The sequence below is a fragment of the Triturus cristatus genome, chromosome 2_1, assembly GCF_964204655.1.
Source record: "Triturus cristatus chromosome 2_1, aTriCri1.1, whole genome shotgun sequence".
NCBI lineage: Eukaryota > Metazoa > Chordata > Amphibia > Caudata > Salamandridae > Triturus > Triturus cristatus.
Window position 1 is genome coordinate 43,430,235 of NC_140581.1, and position 25,537 is coordinate 43,455,771.

The 25,537-nt window shown below is 49.3% G+C and overlaps 1 protein-coding gene across 1 annotated transcript in view; it reads left to right on the forward strand.

Moving 5' to 3' along the window:
- Window positions 1-25,537, forward strand: part of TMEM8B (transmembrane protein 8B) — a 707,705-nt gene that overhangs the window by 446,376 nt on the left and 235,792 nt on the right. The window contains exon 2 of the mRNA XM_085640668.1: window positions 15,424-15,613. Coding sequence (XP_085496794.1) covers window positions 15,424-15,613 — 190 coding nt within the window. The remainder of the gene's footprint in view (window positions 1-15,423; window positions 15,614-25,537) is intronic.

Below are 25,537 nucleotides of genomic sequence, written 5' to 3' on the forward strand. Positions count from 1 at the left end.
CGCTCCTGTTCATCCTTGCTCCGCGGGTCCCCCCTGCTCCTATGAGCTCCCCTAGCCGCGCTCCTTTATCCGCGGGTCCCCCCTGCTCCAGGGAGCTCCCCTCTCCATGCTCCTTCTCCACGCTCCTGCTCATCCTTGCTCCACGGGCCCTCCCTGCTCCTGTGAACTTCCCTCTCCGTGCTCCCTCTCCGTGCTCCCTCTCCGTGCTCCTGCTCCACGGGCCCTCCCTGCTCCTGTGAACTTCCCTCTCCGTGCTCCCTCTCCGTGCTCCCTCTCCGCGCTCCTGCTCCGCGGGTCCTCCCTGTTCCTGTGAACTTCCCTCTCCGTGCTCCCTCTCCGTGCTCCCTCTCCGTGCTCCTGCTCCATGGGCCCTCCCTGCTCCTGTGAACTTCCCTCTCCGTGCTCCCTCTCGGTGCTCCCTCTCCGTGCTCCTGCTCCACGGGCCCTCCCTGCTCCTGTGAACTTCCCTCTCCGTGCTCCCTCTCCGTGCTCCCTCTCCGTGCTCCTGCTCCGCGGGTCCTCCCTGCTCCAGGGAGCTCCCCTCTCCATGCTCCTTCTCCACGCTCCTGCTCATCCTTGCTCCACGGGCCCTCCCTGCTCCTGTGAACTTCCCTCTCCGTGCTCCCTCTCCGTGCTCCCTCTCCGTGCTCCCTCTCCGTGCTCCTGCTCCACGGGCCCTCCCTGCTCCTGTGAACTTCCCTCTCCGTGCTCCCTCTCCGCGCTCCTGCTCCGCGGGTCCTCCCTGCTCCTGTGAACTTCCCTCTCCGTGCTCCCTCTCCGTGCTCCCTCTCCGTGCTCCTGCTCCACGGGCCCTCCCTGCTCCTGTGAACTTCCCTCTCCGTGCTCCCTCTCCGTGCTCCCTCTCCGCGCTCCTGCTCCGCGGGTCCTCCCTGCTCCAGGGAGCTCCCCTCTCCGTGCTCCCTCTCCGTGCTCCCTCTCCACGCTCCTGCTCATCCTTGCTCCACGGGCCCTCCCTGCTCCTTTGAACTCCCCTATACGCGCTCCTGCTCCACGGGCCCTCCCTGCTCCTGTGAACTCCCCTCTCCACGCTCCTGCTCATCCTTGTTCCGCGGGTTCTCCTTGCTCCAGGGAGCTCCCCTCTCCGCGCTCCTGCTCCGCGGGTCCTCCCCGCTCCAGGGAGCTCCCCTCTCCGTGCTCCCTTTCCACGCTCCTGCTCATCCTTGCTCCCCGGGCCCTCCCTGCTCCTGTGAGCTCCCGCTCCTGCTCCGCGGGCCCTCCCTGCTCCTGTGAGCTCCGCGCTCCTGCTCCGCGGGCCCTCCCTGCTCCTGTGAGCTCCGCGCTCCTGCTCCGCGGGTCCCCCCTGCTCCGGGGAGCTCCCCTCTCCATGCTCCCTCTCCACGCTCTTGCTCATCCTTGCTCCACGGGCCCTCCCTGCTCCAGGGAGCTCCCCTTTCCGCGCTCCTGCTCCGCGGGTCCCCCCTGCTCCGGGGAGCTCCCCTCTCCTCTGCATGTTAACGAGTCCGGGGTCGAGGCTCAGGGATGAGTCTGGCTTCAGAGAAGACACGGATTCAGCTTTCTGCTTGGATAATTTCAACAAAACAATATGCCAAAGGTGCACGTGCTCTGGGGGCTAGGGAGGGCAGAACAGAAAAGAGAGGGAGGGAGGGGTATTGGATGAAGTGTGAGGAAAATGGAAAACACACTAAGGGAGCGCGTGAGGGCAAAGAGTTGGACAGCTGCAGCAATACCAGGGGAATGGAGCAGTGTTGTGGTGGGTAAGGAGGAGGGCGGGCAGACAAAAACGAGGGAACATTTGAAACGGAGAAGGCGGCAGATCTCTGATGATCAAAATAGCAAACAATCTCTCTACATCAAAGGCTGAGGAACAAGGCGTCCCTCAAGGCTTGACCCTAGCGCCCGTCCCATTCTTTCATGGAACCGCAGGAAATCTAAAAAAACTCGGGATCCACTATCACCTTTACACTGATGACACCCAAATCTACCTAAAGGTGCCCTCCGTGCACACTTCAGTCCTCAACCCCACCTTCAGCTCCATCCAAGATCGGCTGTCAACTCATCCACTGATCCTGAATGCGTCCCAAATGGAATTCATTCTTTTCTCTACCTCAGTCTCTCCCGCTCCTGATCAATGATGGATGGACAATCGGAACATACTTGACAGCAATCCTGCCAATGTGGACACTTCCAAATCCCTTGGTTTCATCCTAGACAAAAGACTCGCCCTACATTCCCAGATCAACACCATCGCTAAGAAACCGCACTGCCAACTGCTCGCTCTCCCGGGGGTTCGGCGTTTCATTCCTGAGCAAGACCTAAAAACTTTGGTCCAATCACTGGTTCTCTCCGGATTGGACTACTGCAACTCTCTCCTTGCTGGCCTCCCCAAAACCCACCGTTCCCCCTAAAATCAATCCTCCACTCAGCAGCACTTTTCGTTTATGGGGCCAAAAGAAATGACCCTATTACACCCATACTGTTTTCTCTGCGCTGGCTTCTCATTGAAGCTAGGTCAATCTGCAAGACTGCCTGCATCACCCATAAAGCCATACACACCTCCACCCCTCTCTACCTGACAAACAAACTCATATTATCAGGCGGCTCCAGACCTTCATGCAATGACGAACACCCACTGCTTGAACCTCCTACTTTCAAAAGGGAAAGACTTATGGCGCAATCCTTCTCAGGTAATGCGACCGGAATTTGGAACTCGTTACTTCCAATCCTTCGGACCACCACCTCTTTGCGGTCTTTCAAAATTTATCTGAAAACTCTTCTCTTCCAAGGACACTTCCAGGTATATTTCTACCCAGGTAATGACCCTCATGGTCGCATGGCATTCTCATGAGCTCCATTATGTAAATAGGTGTTTTATACCTGTTTATAATCGTGGTTGTATATGTAACTTGGTAATATGTAAACTTTATCACGAATACCTTACGTAACTTGCTTCGTTCCATTGTAAAGTTCTCTGACACCTTTGGGTAATGTTCTCGCTATGTAAAATTGCATTAAATAAATTAATAAATAAATAAAATAAAGGTGAACAGTGTGAGGGTAAAGTGTGACATAATTGAGGGAGGGTGCTGGGATGGCACAGTGGGGGTGTGAGAGAGAATGGAGGGGCACAGTCGAGAAGAGACAGGAGAGAATCTTATGATAATGCAAGAAGTTGAGACTGAAACGGGATGAGGAGAGAGGAATGCAGGAGAAGGTGAAAGAAAAAGCAACAGAGAGGAGGAAGAGTGGAGTGACCAGAGGGATTAGTGCAAGAATGGAGTGAGAGTGGATAGTGGAGAAGAGGAGGGCATTAGAGGGAAGAGGAGGAGAAAGAGGCCAGTGATGTGGAGGAAGCAGAGAGGCGTGAGAGAGGAAAGGGTGTCATGAGAGCGGCGCGCAAGCCAGTGACTGCAGGAGTATGTGGCAGTGGCGGCCGCTATATCCGGGGATGGGGGCGGGGTGATGGGGAGGGTTGCAAGTGACAAATCCCACTTACCTTCAGGTCGGCCACCCGGCGGGCTGCCGCCTCTCGGTCCACTCTCTAATTCCGCCTCCTCTTGCTCTTGGAAGCAGGAACAGGAAGCACCTAGGATCGTGACTGCCCTAGCCAATCACAACGCTTCAATGGAGTGCTGTGATTGGTCTGAGCATGGTGGGTCGGCGCTCAGGCAGGGAATGGGGGCCTGGCCATGTTCTGCGCCCTGGCTGTAATGCAGCCTGGGCTGCAGGCAATATAATGAAAACACTTTCTTAAGAAGATTGTTGCCTTTTCCACTTTCTATGTCCTCTTATGTTTGCCACTCAGAATTGTGGGTTTATTTCCTGGTTAATTAACCTGAGAACATATTCAAATTCCAGCCCATCACTGTTTGTGACTGTCTATCGTCAGAGCCTGACAAGCTTCAATTGAGTGGCCATTCGTGGCTGCCTGGCTTTAGGTTTTGGGCTCGGATTCCCTGGATGCATTTTATTAAAACATGTTGTGATTTGTTGGCCAAACCAGAGTTATTCTCAAACCTACAATTTATTAAGGGTTCAGAGAAAAATATTGTTACGCCTTAATTCTTTGACTGATGTAATGACGTCAGGATGACAAATACACTTTGTAAACCATCCGTGTGAGCTATGTCTTCGCTTTCCGCTACTAACTTCCATAACCTTATCTTATATATATAAACATAGATTTGTGCGCCCTCCTTTTAGGCTCAGTGTGGACCACTCTCCAGTTCCGTTCCCAGAGTCTGGCCTTTGGAGGGGGAGGGGCGCCTTGCACGTGTGATAGCTGCTCTGTGCCCTCTACACTGCATTTCATATGTATCTGTTGATTTTACATGGCACCTAGGAAGCAGACTTTATAGCTATTATTGCGATCTTTTAATTTTAGCCTGTGTAGTCCTTCTCTACATTTTCTGCCACAGCTGTTTATTGAATCCAGCTCTTTGGCAGGGATTGGTTTTATTTTGGAGGCCCTCAGAATATCACAGCAGAGCTCTATAGAACGCAAAAACAACAATTGATGGACAGAATGCAGAACAATGTCATACATTCACCCCAGTACAGAGATCTGGGCCTAAATCCATCGTTTTTTTGCTCACCATGCCATTCCAGTTTGAACCCAGCCATATGCAAATCAGTCTTGACCCTGTGCCCCATGGGAACAGTCCAGCCCGAACTGCCAAGCCAGGTCCTGCCTGGACTGGAAACAAGCATCCTAGGACCGGTTTCGGGCTTTCAGCCCTCGTCAGCCAGGATAGCTTGATTCCAGTGGCATGGAGAGCACGGGACTCACGTCTGAGCATACCCTTCCCACTCAGGGTGACAAATGCAAAAACAACAATTGATGGACAGAATGCAGAACAATGTCATACATTCACCCCAGTGCAGAGATCTGGGCCTAAATCCATCGTTTTTTTGCTCACCATGCCATTCCAGTTTGAACCCAGCCATATGCAAATCAGTCTTGACCCTGTGCCCCATGGGAACAGTCCAGCCCGAACTGCCAAGCCAGGTCCTGCCTGGACTGGAAACAAGCATCCTAGGACCGGTTTCGGGCTTTCAGCCCTCGTCAGCCAGGATAGCTTGATTCCAGTGGCATGGAGAGCACGGGACTCACGTCTGAGCATACCCTTCCCACTCAGGGTGACAAATGCAAAAACAACAATTGATGGACAGAATGCAGAACAATGTCATACATTCACCCCAGTACAGAGATCTGGGCCTAAATCCATCGTTTTTTTGCTCACCATGCCATTCCAGTTTGAACCCAGCCATATGCAAATCAGTCTTGACCCTGTGCCCCATGGGAACAGTCCAGCCCGAACTGCCAAGCCAGGTCCTGCCTGGACTGGAAACAAGCATCCTAGGACCGGTTTCGGGCTTTCAGCCCTCGTCAGCCAGGATAGCTTGATTCCAGTGGCATGGAGAGCACGGGACTCATGTCTGAGCATACCCTTCCCACTCAGGGTGACAAATGCAAAAACAACAATTGATGGACAGAATGCAGAACAATGTCATACATTCACCCCAGTACAGAGATCTGGGCCTAAATCCATCGTTTTTTTGCTCACCATGCCATTCCAGTTTGAACCCAGCCATATGCAAATCAGTCTTGACCCTGTGCCCCATGGGAACAGTCCAGCCCGAACTGCCAAGCCAGGTCCTGCCTGGACTGGAAACAAGCATCCTAGGACCGGTTTCGGGCTTTCAGCCCTCGTCAGCCAGGATAGCTTGATTCCAGTGGCATGGAGAGCACGGGACTCACGTCTGAGCATACCCTTCCCACTCAGGGTGACAAATGCAAAAACAACAATTGATGGACAGAATGCAGAACAATGTCATACATTCACCCCAGTACAGAGATCTGGGCCTAAATCCATCGTTTTTTTGCTCACCATGCCATTCCAGTTTGAACCCAGCCATATGCAAATCAGACTGGGGGAGAATGTCTGCATTGTCAGCATTCCGTCCATCAATTGTTTGTTGTAACGCTTTTCGCCCTAAGTGGGATGGGTATTCCCAGACGTGGGACCCGTGCTCACTACGCCACTGGAGTCAAGCTATTCTGGCTGATGACGGCTGATAGCCAGAAACCGGTCCTAGGATGCTTGATTCCGGTCCAGGGAAGACATGGCTTGGCAGTTCGGGCTGGACTGTTCCCATGAGGCACAGGGTCAAGACTGATTTGCATATGGCCATGTCTAAACTGGGGTGGTGTAGTGGGCAAAAGAACGATGGATTTAACCCAGATCTCTTGACTGGGGGAGAATGTCTGCATTGTCAGCATTCCGTCCATCAATTGTTTGTTGTAACGCTTTTCGCCCTAAGTGGGATGGGTATTCCCAGACGTGGGACCCGTGCTCACTACGCCACTGGAGTCAAGCTATTCTGGCTGATGACGGCTGATAGCCAGAAACCGGTCCTAGGATGCTTGATTCCGGTCCAGGGAAGACATGGCTTGGCAGTTCGGGCTGGACTGTTCCCATGAGGCACAGGGTCAAGACTGATTTGCATATGGCCATGTCTAAACTGGGGTGGTGTAGTGGGCAAAAGAACGATGGATTTAACCCAGATCTCTTGACTGGGGGAGAATGTCTGCATTGTCAGCATTCCGTCCATCAATTGTTTGTTGTAACGCTTTTCGCCCTAAGTGGGATGGGTATTCCCAGACGTGGGACCCGTGCTCACTACGCCACTGGAGTCAAGCTATTCTGGCTGATGACGGCTGATAGCCAGAAACCGGTCCTAGGATGCTTGATTCCGGTCCAGGGAAGACATGGCTTGGCAGTTCGGGCTGGACTGTTCCCATGAGGCACAGGGTCAAGACTGATTTGCATATGGCCATGTCTAAACTGGGGTGGTGTAGTGGGCAAAAGAACGATGGATTTAACCCATATCTCTTGACTGGGGGAGAATGTCTGCATTGTCAGCATTCCGTCCATCAATTGTTTGTTGTAACGCTTTTCGCCCTAAGTGGGATGGGTATTCCCAGACGTGGGACCCGTGCTCACTACGCCACTGGAGTCAAGCTATTCTGGCTGATGACGGCTGATAGCCAGAAACCGGTCCTAGGATGCTTGATTCCGGTCCAGGGAAGACATGGCTTGGCAGTTCGGGCTGGACTGTTCCCATGAGGCACAGGGTCAAGACTGATTTGCATATGGCCATGTCTAAACTGGGGTGGTGAAGTGGGCAAAAGAACGATGGATTTAACCCAGATCTCTTGACTGGGGGAGAATGTCTGCATTGTCAGCATTCCGTCCATCAATTGTTTGTTGTAGAGCTCTATAGAACGGCTGTTACGCCTGTTTCTAATGAAAAACGTTCACTCTGTGATCGAAAGCTCAAACTCGGTACAGATATTCGTCTTTGTAATAGTGATCATGTAAGAGCGAGCCCCCGAGTGGATCTTGTCTCTGACGTCATATAGTCTAATCGAAGCCCAAGATGGCTGACGCTCCAAGTTAGGTGGTGTCGCCGGAAGTGACGTCACGATAGGAAGTGTCACGAAAGGTGAAGGGGGCAAGCTGCCACCAGCAAACCTCGGCGTTGTCATCACACTTCCTTCCTATTCCAAACCCGGCCCCCTTGTGAGCGCGCGCCGTTTCCTCTCTTGCTTTATTTGGTGGTGTGCTGGGATTATGTTTTCCTCGTGAAGCCCTCAATGCGGCCAGCTTTTGCGCAGGGGGGACGGCGTCCACCCGGTAAAATAAGTGGGGGGACGCCGTCCACCCGCGTGGTACCCCGACTCGAGCCCTGAAAAGAATCATTTAAAATCTTCCGATTTGAGTCAAATTTGGCACAGAAGTTCATGTGTACTCATCAGTGTATATCACATACATGCCCACGTTCGACGCAGACTCTGACGTCTTAAATATAAATCCAAAATGGCAGCCAAATTAGGACACCAGGAATAAGCAATATACTCTTGCGAAAGTAAACTTAGAATGTGCTTCATGTGTAGCCTTACAACACATACTATGAACAAGTTAGTGGATAATGGTTCCATTGTAATTAAACAACACAAGACTATATTAAACCCTGAGAATATTCCGATAATATGAAGCGATGATAGTTAGAGTTTCTATACTGTCTTCATCCTGATAACAGTTTCCACTGCTAAGCAAAGGTCGGTGCACGGGAGGCTTCGCTTCCAGCATCTGCACAACGTTTTGCACCCTCAACAAATCCGTTCTTTGCATGCCTTCGATGTCCCTCCAATGGTTGTTCAATGTGGTACCATTTATCCATCGATCTGCTTCCACCCCCAATCATTTACATTTGGCCACTCTTGCATGGGCACTAACATCTGACCCCACGCATGGCTCCCTTGGTATGCAGCTCATTTAGCATGTTGAAGAAGAGCGTCTTGTTTGGGTGGGTTGCATTGAATTGTTCTGTTGCAAATGGCAAACATGAACTGGCGACCACTGTATATTCAAGCAATGGGCAAGTGCGGCTATACATTAGTACAATGAATCTCTCAAGGCAGGCTTACCACATAATATATATCTGAACATCGACATTTCCGAAGTTAACATAATCAACAGAACTTGGTTGATCTGACAGATAGTGCCGTCCAGGTGGCATGAGCTGCTTTCTCTCCTCTCCCATGAAAAGCTGACATGGATCGCAACCGGTGACAGCATGGAAAAAGGGCGGAGATTCACATATGTAAACGCCTACGCTTTCTGCAACACTGTGAGCTGGTATGTAGCGGAACTGTTTTCCTGTACCAAATGCTAACCACACATCTTGACATACCATGTTTTTAAAATTAGCAATCGCATGAACGACTACACCGGTATCTACTGTACGCATCATGCCCTTGGAATGACCTTCAGTTGCTGCTCCATAAGAATGAGGCATAACCCTTGTGTCCGCTTCCTCGTGATTGCACGCCAATATCACTTTGAAATTCATAATTGGTGGATCTTGCACCTTTATCCAGACCGGTGACAGTCGCTTGCTTCCCTTCAATGTTCATAAGTAGCGCTCGCCTAAGGAAACTATGCCAGTCTCCGGGTACAGGAGTGTAGGATTCAACTCGCTGGTACAGACCGTGGCCTGGTTTTTCTCCAACACTTTGCTTGATGCTCCCTGTAATATATTACATCCCACACAAGAGCCAACTGTTTCACGGTCCTTGCTTGAGGTTCTATGTGGGGTATAAAAACGGTCAAAGCGTAGTCATCAAATCTTCTACAAGGCTTGGCAGGCAGTATATTCATTAGAGCTGCACCAGCTCATATACTTACATCCTCCTCTGGAGCAGCGTTGTGTATGGTGGTCCCTCTGGCCACGCAGTTCAATGGCTAAAACATTGTTTTAATTACTGTGAGCTGACACCGTACCTGCTCTAAACCGCTCAAAGGATCACTGTAGGTTTGGTTTATATCATCCTAAGAGAGGTTTAGGACCATTGTTTTTCAGTCTAACAGCTTCACTACTAGGAAAAGCAGAGGGTCGATATCATTCTTCAACGTGATACTCTCCTGAATGAGTCTCTAATTTTTGTCAGCATTTTATTATTAAAATTACGTTGACAAAGAAGTACATTTTGTGCTATCTGCTGGACATATGGGTATATGTTTTCATATATTAACTTTATATAGGCTTATAGCCCATTATAGCAGGCTATTCCAGCCATTACAGGCCAGTTCCACTGTTAAAGGACCGAGCTGAAGGCCTTTAACAAGGCAGCAGGCCTTTAATGGGTGGTATAGCCCAGCTATGGCGGGCTTTAAGGCTATGAGAGCATTCCGCCACTAGAGGGCCCCAAGGACTTTATTGCCTTCAATGGAGCTCCCAATATTCCATTGTTCTAATATGTGCTATTTTATGCTCTCTTTTGTATCTTTATGGTTTTATAAAGAATGTTGACTGCCTCACTGACCTGGGGAGCTCCGTGGAGATCAGTGGAAATGACCCTTTGTAGATCAACATACTATCACACACTGAAGTACTCTCACTCTCTTTCTCAGATACTACTACACACTGAAGTACTCTCTCTCTCTCTCATTCTCTGATACTACTACACACTGAAGTACTCTCTCTCTTTCTCCGATACTACTACACACTGAAGTACTTTCTCTGTCTTTCTCTGATACTTCTACACACTGAAGTACTCTCTCTCTCTTTCTCAGATACTACTACACACTGAAGTACTCTCTCTCTCTCGTTCTCTGATACTACTACACACTGAAGTACTCTCTCTTTCTCTGATACTACTACACACTGAAGTACTCTCTCTCTTTCTCTGATACTACTACACTCTGAAGTACTCTCTCTCGTTCTCTGATTCTTCTACACACTAAGGTACTCTATCTCTTTCTCTGATACTACTACACACTGAAGTACTCTCTCTCTCTTTCTCTGATACTTCTACACACTATAGTACTCTCTCTCTTTCTCTGATACTACTGCACACTGAAGTACTCTCTCTCTCTCTCTGATACTACTGCACACTGAAGTACTCACTCTCTTTCTCTGATACTGCTACACACTGAAGTACTCTCTCTCTTTCTCTGATACTAATGTACACCAAAGCACTTTCTTTCTCTGATACCACTACAGACTGAAGTACTCTCACTCCTTCTCTGATACTACTACACACTGAAGGACTCTCTCTCTTTCTCTGATACTACTGCACACTGAAGTACTCACTCTCTTTCTCTGATACTACTACACACTGAAGTACTCTCTCTTTCTCTGATTCTACTGCACACTGAAGTACTCTCTCTCTTTCTCTGATACTACTGCACTCTGAAGTACTCTCTCTCTTTCTCCGATTCTACTACACATTGAGGTACTCTCTCTCTTTCTCTGATACTACCACACACTGAAGTACTCTCTCTCTTTTTCTGATACTACTACACACTGATATACTGTCTCTCTTTCTCTGATTCTACTACACACTGAAGTACTCTCTCTCTTTCTCTGATACTAATGTACACCAAAGCACTTTCTTTCTCTGATACCACTACACACTGAAGTACTCTTTCTCTTTCTCTGATACTTCTGCACTCTGAAGTACTCTCTTTCTTTCGCTGATACTACTGCACACTGAAGTACTCTCTCTTTCTCTGATTCTACTGCACACTGAAGTACTCTCTCTCTTTCTCTGATACTACTACACTCTGAAGTACTCTCTCTCTCTTTCTCCGATTCTACTACACATTGAGGTACTCTCTCTCTTTCTCTGATACTACCACACACTGAAGTACTCTCTCTCTTTTTCTGATACTACTACACACTGAAGTACTCTCTCTCTTTCTCTGATACTGCTACACACTGAAGTACTCTCTCTCTTTCTCTGATACTAATGTACACCAAAGCACTTTCTTTCTCTGATACCACTACAGACTGAAGTACTCTCACTCCTTCTCTGATACTACTACACACTGAAGGACTCTCTCTCTTTCTCTGATACTACTGCACACTGAAGTACTCACTCTCTTTCTCTGATACTACTACACACTGAAGTACTCTCTCTTTCTCTGATTCTACTGCACACTGAAGTACTCTCTCTCTTTCTCTGATACTACTGCACTCTGAAGTACTCTCTCTCTTTCTCCGATTCTACTACACATTGAGGTACTCTCTCTCTTTCTCTGATACTACCACACACTGAAGTACTCTCTCTCTTTTTCTGATACTACTACACACTGATATACTGTCTCTCTTTCTCTGATTCTACTACACACTGAAGTACTCTCTCTCTTTCTCTGATACTAATGTACACCAAAGCACTTTCTTTCTCTGATACCACTACACACTGAAGTACTCTTTCTCTTTCTCTGATACTTCTGCACTCTGAAGTACTCTCTTTCTTTCGCTGATACTACTGCACACTGAAGTACTCTCTCTCTTTCTCCGATTCCACTACACACTGAGGTACTCTCTCTCTTTCTCTGATACTACTACACACTGAAGTACTCTCTCTCTTTCTCTGATACTACTACACTCTGAAGTACTCTCTCTCGTTCTCTGATTCTACTACACACTGAGGTACTCTATTTCTTTCTCTGATACTACTACACACTGAAGTACTCTCTCTCTCTTTCTCTGATACTTCTACACACTGAAGTACTCACTCTCTTTCTCTGATACTACTGCACACTGAAGTACTCTCTCTCTTTCTCCAATACTACTACACACTGAAGTACTCTCTCTCTTTCTCTGATACTACTGCACACTGAAGTACTCTCTCTCTCTTTCTCTGATACTACTGCACACTGAAGTATTGTCTCTCTTTCTCCGATTCTACTACACACTGAAGTACTCTCTCTCTTTCTCTGATACTACTACACACTGAAGTACTCTCTCTCTTTCTCTGATACTACTGCACACTGAAGTACTCTTTCTCTTTCTCTGATACTACTACACACTGAAGTACTCTCTCTCTTTCTCTGATACTACTACACTCTGAAGTACTCTCTCTCTCTTTCTCTAATTCTACTACACACTGAGGTACTCTATCTCTTTCTCTGACACTACTACACACTGAAGTACTCTCTCTCTCTTTCTCTGATACTTCTACACACTGAAGTACTCTCTCTCTTTCTCTGATACTACTACACACTGAAGTACTCTCTCTTTCTCTGATTCTACTGCACACTGAAGTACTCTCTCTCTTTCTCTGATACTACTGCACTCTGAAGTACTCTCTCTCTTTCTCCGATTCTACTACACATTGAGGTACTCTCTCTCTTTCTCTGATACTACCACACACTGAAGTACTCTCTCTCTTTTTCTGATACTACTACACACTGAAGTACTCTCTCTCTTTCTCTGATACTGCTACACACTGAAGTACTCTCTCTCTTTCTCTGATACTAATGTACACCAAAGCACTTTCTTTCTCTGATACCACTACAGACTGAAGTACTCTCACTCCTTCTCTGATACTACTACACACTGAAGGACTCTCTCTCTTTCTCTGATACTACTGCACACTGAAGTACTCACTCTCTTTCTCTGATACTACTACACACTGAAGTACTCTCTCTTTCTCTGATTCTACTGCACACTGAAGTACTCTCTCTCTTTCTCTGATACTACTGCACTCTGAAGTACTCTCTCTCTTTCTCCGATTCTACTACACATTGAGGTACTCTCTCTCTTTCTCTGATACTACCACACACTGAAGTACTCTCTCTCTTTTTCTGATACTACTACACACTGATATACTGTCTCTCTTTCTCTGATTCTACTACACACTGAAGTACTCTCTCTCTTTCTCTGATACTAATGTACACCAAAGCACTTTCTTTCTCTGATACCACTACACACTGAAGTACTCTTTCTCTTTCTCTGATACTTCTGCACTCTGAAGTACTCTCTTTCTTTCGCTGATACTACTGCACACTGAAGTACTCTCTCTCTTTCTCCGATTCCACTACACACTGAGGTACTCTCTCTCTTTCTCTGATACTACTACACACTGAAGTACTCTCTCTCTTTCTCTGATACTACTACACTCTGAAGTACTCTCTCTCGTTCTCTGATTCTACTACACACTGAGGTACTCTATTTCTTTCTCTGATACTACTACACACTGAAGTACTCTCTCTCTCTTTCTCTGATACTTCTACACACTGAAGTACTCACTCTCTTTCTCTGATACTACTGCACACTGAAGTACTCTCTCTCTTTCTCCAATACTACTACACACTGAAGTACTCTCTCTCTTTCTCTGATACTACTGCACACTGAAGTACTCTCTCTCTCTTTCTCTGATACTACTGCACACTGAAGTATTGTCTCTCTTTCTCCGATTCTACTACACACTGAAGTACTCTCTCTCTTTCTCTGATACTACTACACACTGAAGTACTCTCTCTCTTTCTCTGATACTACTGCACACTGAAGTACTCTTTCTCTTTCTCTGATACTACTACACACTGAAGTACTCTCTCTCTTTCTCTGATACTACTACACTCTGAAGTACTCTCTCTCTCTTTCTCTAATTCTACTACACACTGAGGTACTCTATCTCTTTCTCTGACACTACTACACACTGAAGTACTCTCTCTCTCTTTCTCTGATACTTCTACACACTGAAGTACTCTCTCTCTTTCTCTGATACTACTGCACACTGAAGTACTCTCTCTCTTTCTCCAATACTACTACACACTGAAGTACTCTCTCTCTTTCTCTGATACTACTGCACACTGAAGTACTCTCTCTCTTTCTCTGATACTACTGCACACTGAAGTACTCTCTCTCTCTTTCTCTGATACTACTGCACACTGAAGTATTGTCTCTCTTTCTCCGATTCTACTACACACTGAAGTACTCTCTCTCTTTCTCTGATACTACTACACACTGAAGTACTCTCTCTCTTTCTCTGATACTACTGCACACTGAAGTACTCTTTCTCTTTCTCTGATACTACTACACACTGAAGTACTCTCTCTCTTTCTCTGATACTACTACACTCTGAAGTACTCTCTCTCTCTTTCTCTAATTCTACTACACACTGAAGTACTCTATCTCTTTCTCTGACACTACTACACACTGAAGTACTCTCTCTCTCTTTCTCTGATACTTCTACACACTGAAGTACTCTCTCTCTTTCTCTGATACTACTGCACACTGAAGTACTCTCTCTCTTTCTCCAATACTACTACACACTGAAGTACTCTCTCTCTTTCTCTGATACTACTGCACACTGAAGTACTCTCTCTCTTTCTCTGATACTACTGCACACTGAAGTATTGTCTCTCTTTCTCTGATTCTACTACACACTAAAGTACTCTCTCTCTTTCTCTGATACTACTACACACTGAAGTACTCTCTCTCTTTCTCTGATACTACTGCACACTGAAGTACTCTCTCTCTTTCTCTGATACTACTACACACTGAAGTACTCTCTCTTTCTCTGATACTAATGTACACCAAAGCACTTTCTTTCTCTGATACCACTGCTCACTGAAGTACTCTCCCTCTCCCTCTTTCTCTAACTCCACCTCAGACTGAAGAATATCCCTTTCCAAGTCTGACAGTAGGACAGATAGATAACCCCCTTTGTCTCTCTCTCTCTCGCTCTCTCTCTCTCCGCCTCTCTCTCTTTCCCTTTCAGCATCTCTCCATCTCTCCTTCCACCCCTGACACACACTGAAGGCGTCTTTTTCCCTCGTCCTCTTCCCCGCCTCTCCCCCCACCTTCTCTCTGTGTGTCTCAATATGAGATAGACCTAAAGACCTCTTCTCTCCCTGTCTGACTCTGGCACTCCCATTCCCTGCCTCTCTTGTTCCTTGTAGCACCTTGATTGATTATAGCTCTGTTTCCTCAGTGACTCCTGAAGGACGAGCTTTGTCCAGATAACTCCTGTCAGGTAGACTTTGATTCTGGAAGGGGAACGCCCTGGGTTGGCTTCTAGGTGCCTCACCATGTTCTGAAGCACTCGAGGCTCAGTCTTTCCTTCTCTCTCTTCTCTTTCAGATGGCCTCTTTGTGACAGATTATTTCACCAGGACTCCCCGTAAATTAAACCCCTTCCGGTCCTTCGGCAGCATCGAGCTCTTCCACTTCAACATCCCAGAGGACACGGTCATCGCTGTGTGGAACCTCATTACCTTCAAGGAGCAAGGAGGCACCTTCGGGAACCAGTGTCCTGATCGCAGCATCACTGTGTGAGTACGGAAGCCCTTGAGGGTCAACAGAGGGCGGAAGTGGGCAAGAGGACCACTGAGGATCAGGGTCAAAGAGTGAGTATGAAGAGATGAGGATAGGTATGAACAAGGAGGAATCGTCGGAGGTCAGTGTCCTGATCACAGCATCTCTGTGTGAGTACGGATGTCTTTGAGGGTCAACAGAGGGGACCACTGAGGATCAGAGTCAAAGAGTGAGTATGAAGAGATGAGAGCTAGAGCTCAACAAAGAGGGACCTTCTTAGGTCAGTGTCCTGATCGTAACATCACTGTGTGAGTACGGAAGCGTGTGAGGGTCAACAGAGGGCAGAAGTAGGCTAGAGTACCACTGAGGACAAGGGTCAAAGAGTGAATATGAAGAAATGGGGATAGGGATGAACAAGGAGGGTCCTTCAAGGAGAAGTATCCTGACCACAGCATCACTGTGTAAGTATGGAAATGTGTGAGGGCCAACAGAGGGTAGAAGTGGGCAAGAGGACCACTGAGGACAAGAGTCAAAGAGTAGGTGTGAAGAGATGGCAGATGGAGATGTACCAGGAGGGACCATGGGTGATCAGTCACCTGATTGCAGTAGCACAGTGTGAGTAGAGAAGCCTTCTTGGTCCAGGAAGTGGGCAGAAGGTGACAGATGAGTCTTCTGCTGCGTTCTCTACACAACGAACATCCACTCTATGCAACTCTTGGCTTGTTCCAATACCCTCCAGACCAAGTGTTGAGTTAATTTAACTGCTCCTTTGCTTCTCCCCCTACAAGATCTATCAAGCTATTTTACCAAAACATCCTGAACATCTCACACATCTCTGCATCCTGTGTACCCTACACTGTGACTGCTTCACAAACCCTTTCTAACATCCCTGTTTATTTCTAAATACATCAAAGAACACCAACAGCTCCAGAAAAAGACTAGAACACCATAAGAACACCTTCACAAAACTGCTCTCTCTCTGTATGTCACACAATGAGGAGGTTGTATCTGGGTCCTCAAGATATGCTCGTCTCTCTATGTGGTTTGAGTCATTACTCGGGACAGAGGTCAGCCACAGTATTTTCATGTATGTTAGATTACTGATGCATGGTGACTTTATCTGTGTCAGCTGGCTGTGGTGGCACTTCATCAGTGTGTGTGACCTGGGCTATGATGGCACTTCATCAGTGTATGTTACTTGGGCTGTGGTGGCACTTCATCAGTGTGTGTTACCTGGGCTATGATGGCACTTCAGTGTATGTTACTTGGGCTGTGGTGGCACTTCATCAGTGTGTGTTACCTGGACTATGATGGCACTTCATCAGTGTGTGTTACCTGGGCTGTGGTGGGACTTCATAAGTGTGTGTTAAGTGAGCTGTGTTGGCACTTAATCGGTGTGTGTTACCTGACTCTGGTGGCACTTCATCAGTTTGTGTTAGGTGGGCTGTGGTGGCACTTCATCAGTGTGTGTTACCTGGGCTATGATGGCACTTCATCAGTATGTGTTACCTGGCTGTGATAGAACTTCATGAGTGTGTGTTACCTGGGCTGTAGTGGCACTTCATCAGTGTGTGTTACCTGGGCTGTGTTGGCACTTTATCAGTATGTGTTACCTGGCTGTGGTGGCACTTCATCAGTGTGTGTTACCTGGGCTGTAGTGGCACTACATCAGTGTGCGTTACCTGGGCTGTGGTGGCACTTAATCAGTGTGTGTTACCTGGGCTGTGGTGACCCCTCATTAATATGTGTTAGCTGGCTGTGGTGACACTTCATCAGTGTGTGTTACCTGAGATGTGATGGCAAATCATCAGTGTGTGTTACCTGAGCTGTGGTGGCACTTCATCAGTATGTGTTACCTGGGCTCTGTAGCCACTTCATCAGTATGTTACCTGGCCGTGGAGGCACTTCATCAGAATGTGTTACCTGGGTTGTAGTGGCACTTCAACAGAGTGTGTTACCTGGGCTGTGGTGGCACTTCATCAGTGTGTATTACCAGGGCTGTGGTGGCACTTCATCAGTATGTGTTATCTGGGCCCTGTAGGCACTTCATCAGTATGTTACCTGGCAATGGAGGCACTTCATCAGAATGTGTTACCTGGGCTGTAGTGGCACTACATCAGTGTGTGTTACCTGTGCTGTGGTGCCACTTCATCAGTGTTTGTTACCTGGACTGTGGTGGCACTTCATCTGTATGTGTTACCTGACTGCAGTGGCACTTCATCAGTGTGTGTTACATGGGCTGTGGTGGGACTTCGTCAGTGTGCGTTACCTGGGCTGTGATGGCACTTCATCAGTGTGTGTCGCCTGGGTTGTGGTGGCACTTCATCAGAGCGTGTTACCTGAGCTTTGATGATAGCTTATCAGTGTGTGGTACCTAGGCTGTGGGGGCTCCTCATCAGTGTGTGTTACCGTGGCTGTGGTGGCACTTCATTAGTGTGTGTTACCGAGGCTGTGGTGGCACTTCACCAGTGCGTGTTTCTTGGGCTGTGGTTGTACTTCATCAGTGTGTGTTAACTGAGCTGTGATGACAGCCCATCAGTGTGTGCTACTTGGCTGTGGTAGCACTTCTGCAGTCTGTGTTACCTGGGCTGTGGTGGCACTTCATCTGTGTGGTGGCACCTCAGCAGTGTGTGTCGTGGTGGTGCTTCATAAGTGTGTTCCAAGAATTTGAGTTTTACCTCTACAACAAGATGTTCACTACGTCAATATATTAGTTGTCCAAGATATCCCTGATGAACACATCAACATAACCATGGGCTTTTGTGACTGGTGTAGGTAAATGTAAAATTTTGTTGAACTCTCTAGAGCTAAAGATTGCAAATGTGTGGTTTTTTTGGTGTCAGATGTTCGAACTCCAACAACTGCTGCAATACTCCTCTTATCTGCACTACTCCAGCAAGGCTTACTCTGATGAAGTACAAAATAAGATTGCGGCAAACTAGCACGGCTATCTGCATTGGCTGTAATTTGGAACTGGCATTTTGTATAATGGAGTGAGTGTTGGTCTGCCTGTCCTTTCATCCAACACTACTCACCCACGTCCACATAGTGAAGAAAATGCTTAGTATGTAGGACTGACTCTCCACTGGGTTTGTGTTTGATGCATTCCCTCACAATCCATACTTACTAGAAGGTGGTACTTGTGAGAGTGAAGTTGTGGGCATGGACCTTGGGTGGATCAGAGTGAGGACAGAGTATTCCATCCCTGTACACACTGTTACATCATGGAGGTAGGTTCTAGCATCTCCTTGAAAAATATCCTAGATTCCAGTGATGGCCCGTGTAGGGCGTTTTACCGGGGCGGTGACGTGGTGCAGAGGAGAGGCAGGGCTGGGGGTTGAAAAATGCGGCAAACGGCCGATTTCAGGTAAGTTACGAAAAAAATTAATAAAACAAATTTCGTTGCGCGCGCTGTGGCGTGTTTAGTTTGGGTTTTTTACATTGCTTAACACATGTTAATCGAGGTACATAATTTCTTGCAGAAATCCATTCCGTATCAAACAACTATGAATAAAAACATCTCATATGGATACATAAAGAGACAGATGGATGAACAGAGGTAGAGGGACAGAAGTGCTTAAGAATCATGCTCGGCTTGACTCTTCTAGGTCTGGCTTATTAATGGCGGTACCCGGTGCAACAGTCTTTTTTGTGCCCCCCATTATATCCTTCTGCAGGGAGTCCCTCACTCCCACCCTCAACCAGTGCCACTCATATAACATAGTCCCTCTCTCACATGCATTTATTTTTTAGGTCGAGCCTAGACAGTGCTTGCGCTGTCAGGATGATCTGTTGTATGTACTTTGTGGGGTTTGACTCCTCCCACTGCTTTTGATTTGTTTAATCAGCTGTCATGTAAAATCGTTGCTTGCAAGTGGGTAATTTGGTTTCCTGGTCCCTCTTTTTTCCGAGTGGTTTACTCCCCTGGTTTATAGTGCTTCATATTTTACTCACACTCAGTTCTGTGATCTGCATGGTACACGCTCTTTGCAGCAGGCACATTAACCCTCTGCGCTACGGTAGATGAGTCGTGTTAGACCTGGCACCATTGGCGTGGGTCACCCTTCCATTTTTGTCTGTGCCTCAATGTGTTTTTGTGTTGGTGTTAGCTGCTCAGGACACTGTGCCACTGCCATCCAGTGCCACAGTGCAAGTGCTCCCTATGGTAAAATGTATTATGTGAATTGACATCCACGTTTGGTTTATTTGGTTTACTATCAGTCCCTAGTAGAGTGCACCAGGGGTGCCCAGGGCTTGTATATCCAAATGCTGCTAGTGGGCTTGCAGCACTGGTTGTGCCACCCACAGAAGCAGCGGGGTAAAATGTGTCTAGGATCTGCCACTGCAGAACCTGCGCGCGGTCTGGTACCGTCGCGCTGACTGAGCAAGTGCCCCCACTTACCAGTCTCTAACCCTTCCCTTAACTACATGTTAGTCACCCCTCTGGTATGCCTAAGCGCAGGGTGCATTGTAGGTATAAGGTAGGACATGCCCTGATGTGTGTGGCATGTCTTAGTAGTGAATTACAGCCATTTTCGTTTTTCACTATTGAAGGCTACCTGCTCTCCATAGGCCAGAATGGGCTGCTGGGATCGCTACACGCTGTGACTCCAGTGGACCCAGAGAGCATGGTAGAAAGTCGTGTTTAGTATGCCTGAACTCGGGATAATAAAGTACATCTTTTAGTAAAGGTTATTTTAATGTCCTGGGTTTGCAAATGCTACTTTTAGAAAGTTAGCCTTTGCGTGCCTAACCATCTCAGTCTGCCTCTGCTGTGTGTGTGTGTTCTGCCTAGCAACAGTACAGGAGCAGGGCTGGGGGATTCCAGGAGACAGGTTGGCTGCCAGGTGGTGGGTAGAAAGATTACACCAGGATGGGTGGGAGGAGTGCACCCTGACTCTTGAATAGACCTGTGCTCTGCCACCACAAAGCCGGCGCCGCCCCCTGCGGAGCGGCTGATGTCTCTGCCCTGCTGCTGAAAGGAACAAGCCGGGTCACCACAACAGAGTGCTCCAAAACTGGACTGAGCCAGGCCCAGGCCCCCTGGCGCTAAAGAACAAAAGAATCCCTGTATAAAAGTAGGAGCCTGGCTCCTAAGAAATCAGATCCAGATTGAACCACAAAGGAACTCTGCCCGACTAGAAGGACCTGGAAGAAGCTGAAGGAGGAGTAACTTTCCCTGACCTAAGGGACTGGCCTGCAGTAGGTGCCTTGCTGAGGAAGGAGAGGAAAAGACTGGAAGAGACTTTGCACTTTGTTTTCAACTATCTCCAAGGGCTTGAAAGAAGAGCTTGCCCCCTGAACTGAACCCCAGGACCAGTGGGTTCACCGTGTCTCCGCTCGTCTGAGAATTCGAGCCGTGTGCTTTCTCCCGCCGGAGTGCCCTGCGCACCTTCGCATCCCTCCTAGGGCCGTGACACCCAGAAGCCTGGCCGCCTCCACTCGCCGAGAGCCCCGCTCTACCTGAGTCGCTCTGGACCCATCGAGTCTGGCCGTCCCGCTTCCCTGTCACCTGCCTGCTACTGGAGCGCGCTTGGTGCCCTTCCGCCCTCCCGCCGGATTTCCAGTGGGGAAGTGAAATCCAGCCTCGGACGGCCGCCCGTACGTCGTAACGTACCCGGCCGCCCCGCTTCACCTCCCAGCCTGAGTCTGACCGTGCCGCCCTCCGCAGTGACCTCCCGCACAGTCCGTGTCGGAGGCCCTGGGCCGCACCTGTCTACCGAGAGCCGCCCGCTGAATTCTTGATCCGGAAGACCCACGAGGTGCAGAACCTGCATCTCTCCTGAAGACTCGTCCAAGCGCATCGCACGTTCCCAGGTACAGTGAACTCTCTATCGGACTCGGGGTCCGCAACGTTCTGATTTCCCCGTATCACTGTACCCTGGGTGCACTGCGCATCATCGTGACTGGACCGACTCAACCGAGCCCTGTGAAGCGCTCGTGATCGAAGAAGATACCCAAGACTAAGAACAGTGCCTAATTATCATCTTGTGGCTTCCATTCCGCAACCGTTATTTATGGTCTTGTACATGCCTGCGTAACAAAGAACCTTTTATATAAAGCATCCGTATTTTTGATACAACTTACGCCTGGTGTCCGTTTGTGGGGGATCATCGTGGTTTACTGTGTGTGATCATAAATGCTTAACTGACTAGCGCCCTGAAGTTTAGCCCTGACTGCTCGCGCCACACTACCTATAGGGTGAGCAGGGGTTGTTCTGAAGGGGTAACTCTCTCGCCCTGAATAGAAGAAGGGACCACTGCTTGTCACAAGTGCCTACCTGTGCCAACCAGAGGTTCCCCATTCTAACATTGGTGGCAGCGGTGTGGGATTTCGAATTTGCATTTATGATTTACATACAGTGAATTATTGATCACCACGTAGAGCAGACCTATAACGCAGCCACAGATTGATTGACAGTTGTTGCTAAAGAAGAATCTCCACCGAAAGAAACCATGCCTAGCTCAGTCAACGGAGGCGGAGCGTCCTCTGTGTTCTCTGGAGTGGAGGACATCGATTGGGAGCCCGAGGCACTGATGACGTGCTCCAGGGAGGTCCTGAAAGGATATCTCTCCAAGTTCAGAATCAAGCAAAGCGGGCTCACAAACAAGGATCAGTACGTAAAGGCGCTGAGGGCCTGGTACGAGTCAAAGTTCCCAGAGAATGCACCGGAGGAGATCCCCCCAGAAGGTGTTTTTGAGCCTAGCAGAGGCCTGTCGCCCGAGGAGATGGCCGACAGGAGTGCTGCCCGAGCACACGAGGTGGAGATGGCAAAACTGCGAATGGAAATGGAAAGGCAAAAACTGGCCATGGAGCACGAGGTAAAAATGAGGGAGTTGGATCTCAAGGCCAGGAGTTTAGACAACTCACCCTCTGGTGGCAGCAATTCAACCGAGTCAAGGGTGCACATTCCTAAAGATGTAGTCAAAGAATATTATAAGCAGGATGATATTGGGCAGTGGTTTAGGGCCTATGAGGTAGCCATGTCCTCCCACCGGGTCCCTGAGAAGGATTGGGGAGCGGGGTTGTGGGGAAGGTTCCTCAGTGAGGGGCGGGACACACTGCTAGACCTCCCCTCTGATGTCCACACATCCTATCCACACATGAAGGAGGCTCTTATGACAAGGTATGGGTTAACTCCTGAATTGTACAGACAGAGATTTAGGGATTGCACCAAGAAACCTGGTACCACTTACGTAGAATATGTGACCTTTTTTTGCAGAGCGCTGGATGGTTGGGTGAAGGGTAGCAAAGTGAATGATTACCAAGGGCTGTTTGATTTGATTGCATGGGAGCACTTGTCGGATAATTGTTTTCCTGAGCTACGCCAACACCTGATCGATAGCAAGCTGTCCAACCCGAGGAAGCTTGCTGAGGAGGCGGACCGCTGGATCAGCACCAGGGTCCACAAGGGTCCCGTGGGAGGCCCCGCCAAAGGTGTTCAGGGTCCCCAGCAGAAGAGTGGGGGGGACAAGGGTAAACAGCGGGAGTTCTACAGAGGGCCCCAAAGTAATCCCCAAGGGAACCAAGGGAAAGGTTCTCAGTCACCCCCGAAGCAGACCGGGGCCCCGACAGGTAACCCTGTTCAAAGAGGGCCCCTCCGATGTTACAAGTGTAACAACCTGGGACACATTTCCGTGGATCCCAAGTGCCCCCTGTATGGTAAACCAGCACCCTCTGGTGCTCCACCCCCCAAGCAGGTGAATAGTGTAGCCCTGGGGAGGGAGACAGATGTCCAAGGGGCGGGGGATCCCGTACAGATGACCCTAGTCTCATTAGGAGACAGTGAAATGGTCGCTGAGGCCCAGCTGCCCCCCAATACTCAAAAGTACGGGCAGTGGGTGACCATAAATGGCAAGAGGGTGGGGGCTCTTAGAGATACAGGAGCCAGTGTGACTGCTGTCAAGCAGCACCTGGTATCTCAAGAGCAGGTTGTCCCGCACGCATTCTGCCGTGTTGTCAACGCTGACAACACAGAGAGTCAGTGTCCGATGGCTCAGGTTCCCTTTGAGTGGGGGGGGGTCTCTGGTACTCTGCAAGTGGCTGTGAGAGAGGCCATGCCTGTTGATTGTCTCCTAGGTAACGATTTGGAGAGCTCCCCTTGGGAAAAGGTGGAGAAGACAACTCACCTGCGGATGGTGGGCTTGCCTGATTGGGCGTGCGTGACCACCCGGTCGATGGCAGCCAGTAGGGGTGTTGAAGGAACCCTGGAGCCTGAGGGAGAGGCCCAGGAACCGGCCTTAGAGAGAGGGCGAGGGAGGCACGGGAATCCGGCTCCTGAAGTTCCCACGGCCCAGGAGGAAGCAGACCTTGAGGGGGATGCCCTGGAGCCTACCGGGGAACAGATAGCCGAACTGGGGGACCTGCCTGAGCTGACCCATTGGCAGCAAGAAGGAGGCCCCACCAGGGAGGAATTCTGCAGGGAGCAGAAAGAGTGCCCCTCTCTAGAGGGTATGCGGCAGCAGGCTGCAGCCCAGGCCAATGGTGATCAGTCCGGAACTCACTTGATCTACTGGGAGAACGACCTCCTACACTCCGAGCCTAAGGTTGCTGAACCTGGGTCAGCCCGTGCGCTGGTGGTACCCCAGAAGTTCAGAGCCTTCCTACTGGGGCTGGCTCACGACGTACCGTTAGCAGGACATTTGGGGCAGGACAAGACCTTTGAAAGGCTTGTCACCCACTTTTATTGGCCCCAAATGCGCAGGAGTTCTGACACTCACTGCAGGACATGCCAGACTTGCCAGGCAAGTGGCAAGAGTGGAAGGAAGCTGAGAGCTCCACTCCAACCTTTCCCTGTGGTCAGTACCCCATTCCAGCGGGTGGGGATTGACATTGTGGGGCCACTGGACCCCAAGACAGCCATGGGCAACAGGTTTATCCTGGTCTTGGTGGACCATGCCACCCGGTACCCTGAAGCCATCCCTCTGAGGACAGTGACGGCCCCCGTGGTGGGACGAGCACTGATGGGAATTTTCTCACGAGTAGGATTCCCTCTAGAGGTGGTGTCTGACGGGGGGACCAACTTCATATCGAAATATATGAAGTCCCTTTGGCAAGAGTGTGGGGTAACCTACAAGTTCACCACACCTTACCATCCCCAAGGAAACGGGTTGGTTGAGCGCTTCAACCGAACCCTGAAGGGCATGATTATGGGTCTCGAGGAACCCATGAGGCGTAAGTGGGACGTCCTCTTACCATGCCTTCTCTTCGCGTACCGCGAGGTGCCACAAAAGTCTCTAGGGTTCAGTCCCTTTGAGCTGTTGTACGGCCACCCAGTACGAGGACCTCTTAGTCTGGTCAAGGAAGGCTGGGAGCAATCTCCCAGGAAACCTCCCCAGAATGTATACAGTTACATGCTGGCCTTCCGGAACCAGACTAGGCGTTTCAGGCAACTTGCTGAGGCAAACCTGGAAGCCAGCCAGGAGGAAATGAAGCGGTGGTACGACCAGAATGCCACTCTGGTTGAGCTTCAACCTGGCCAAAAAGTGTGGGTCCTGGCCCCTGTGGAGCCTTGTGCACTCCAGGACAAGTGGACAGGACCCTTTGAGATTGTGGAGCGCAAGAGTTCTGTCACCTACTTGGTGAACTTGCGGTCTCCTAGGAACCCCTTGAGGGTCCTACATGTCAATCGACTGAAGCCCCACTTGGAGAGGTCCGAAGTGGGCATGCTCTTGGCCACCGATGATGGGACGGAAGAGGAGTCCGAGCCTCTTCCTGACCTCTTGGTAGCCTCAGAGCGAGACGGGTCAGTGGATGGAGTAAACCTCTCACCCACCCTGACCCCTGAGCAACAGAGTGACTGCCGCCAGCTGCTGGGGCAGTTTCCTGACCTGTTCTCCCTGGTTCCCGGTATCACGAATTGGTGCGTCCATGATGTGGATACGGGAGACAGCTTACCTGTGAAGCACAAGGCCTACCGGGTAACTGACAGGGTCAGAGCC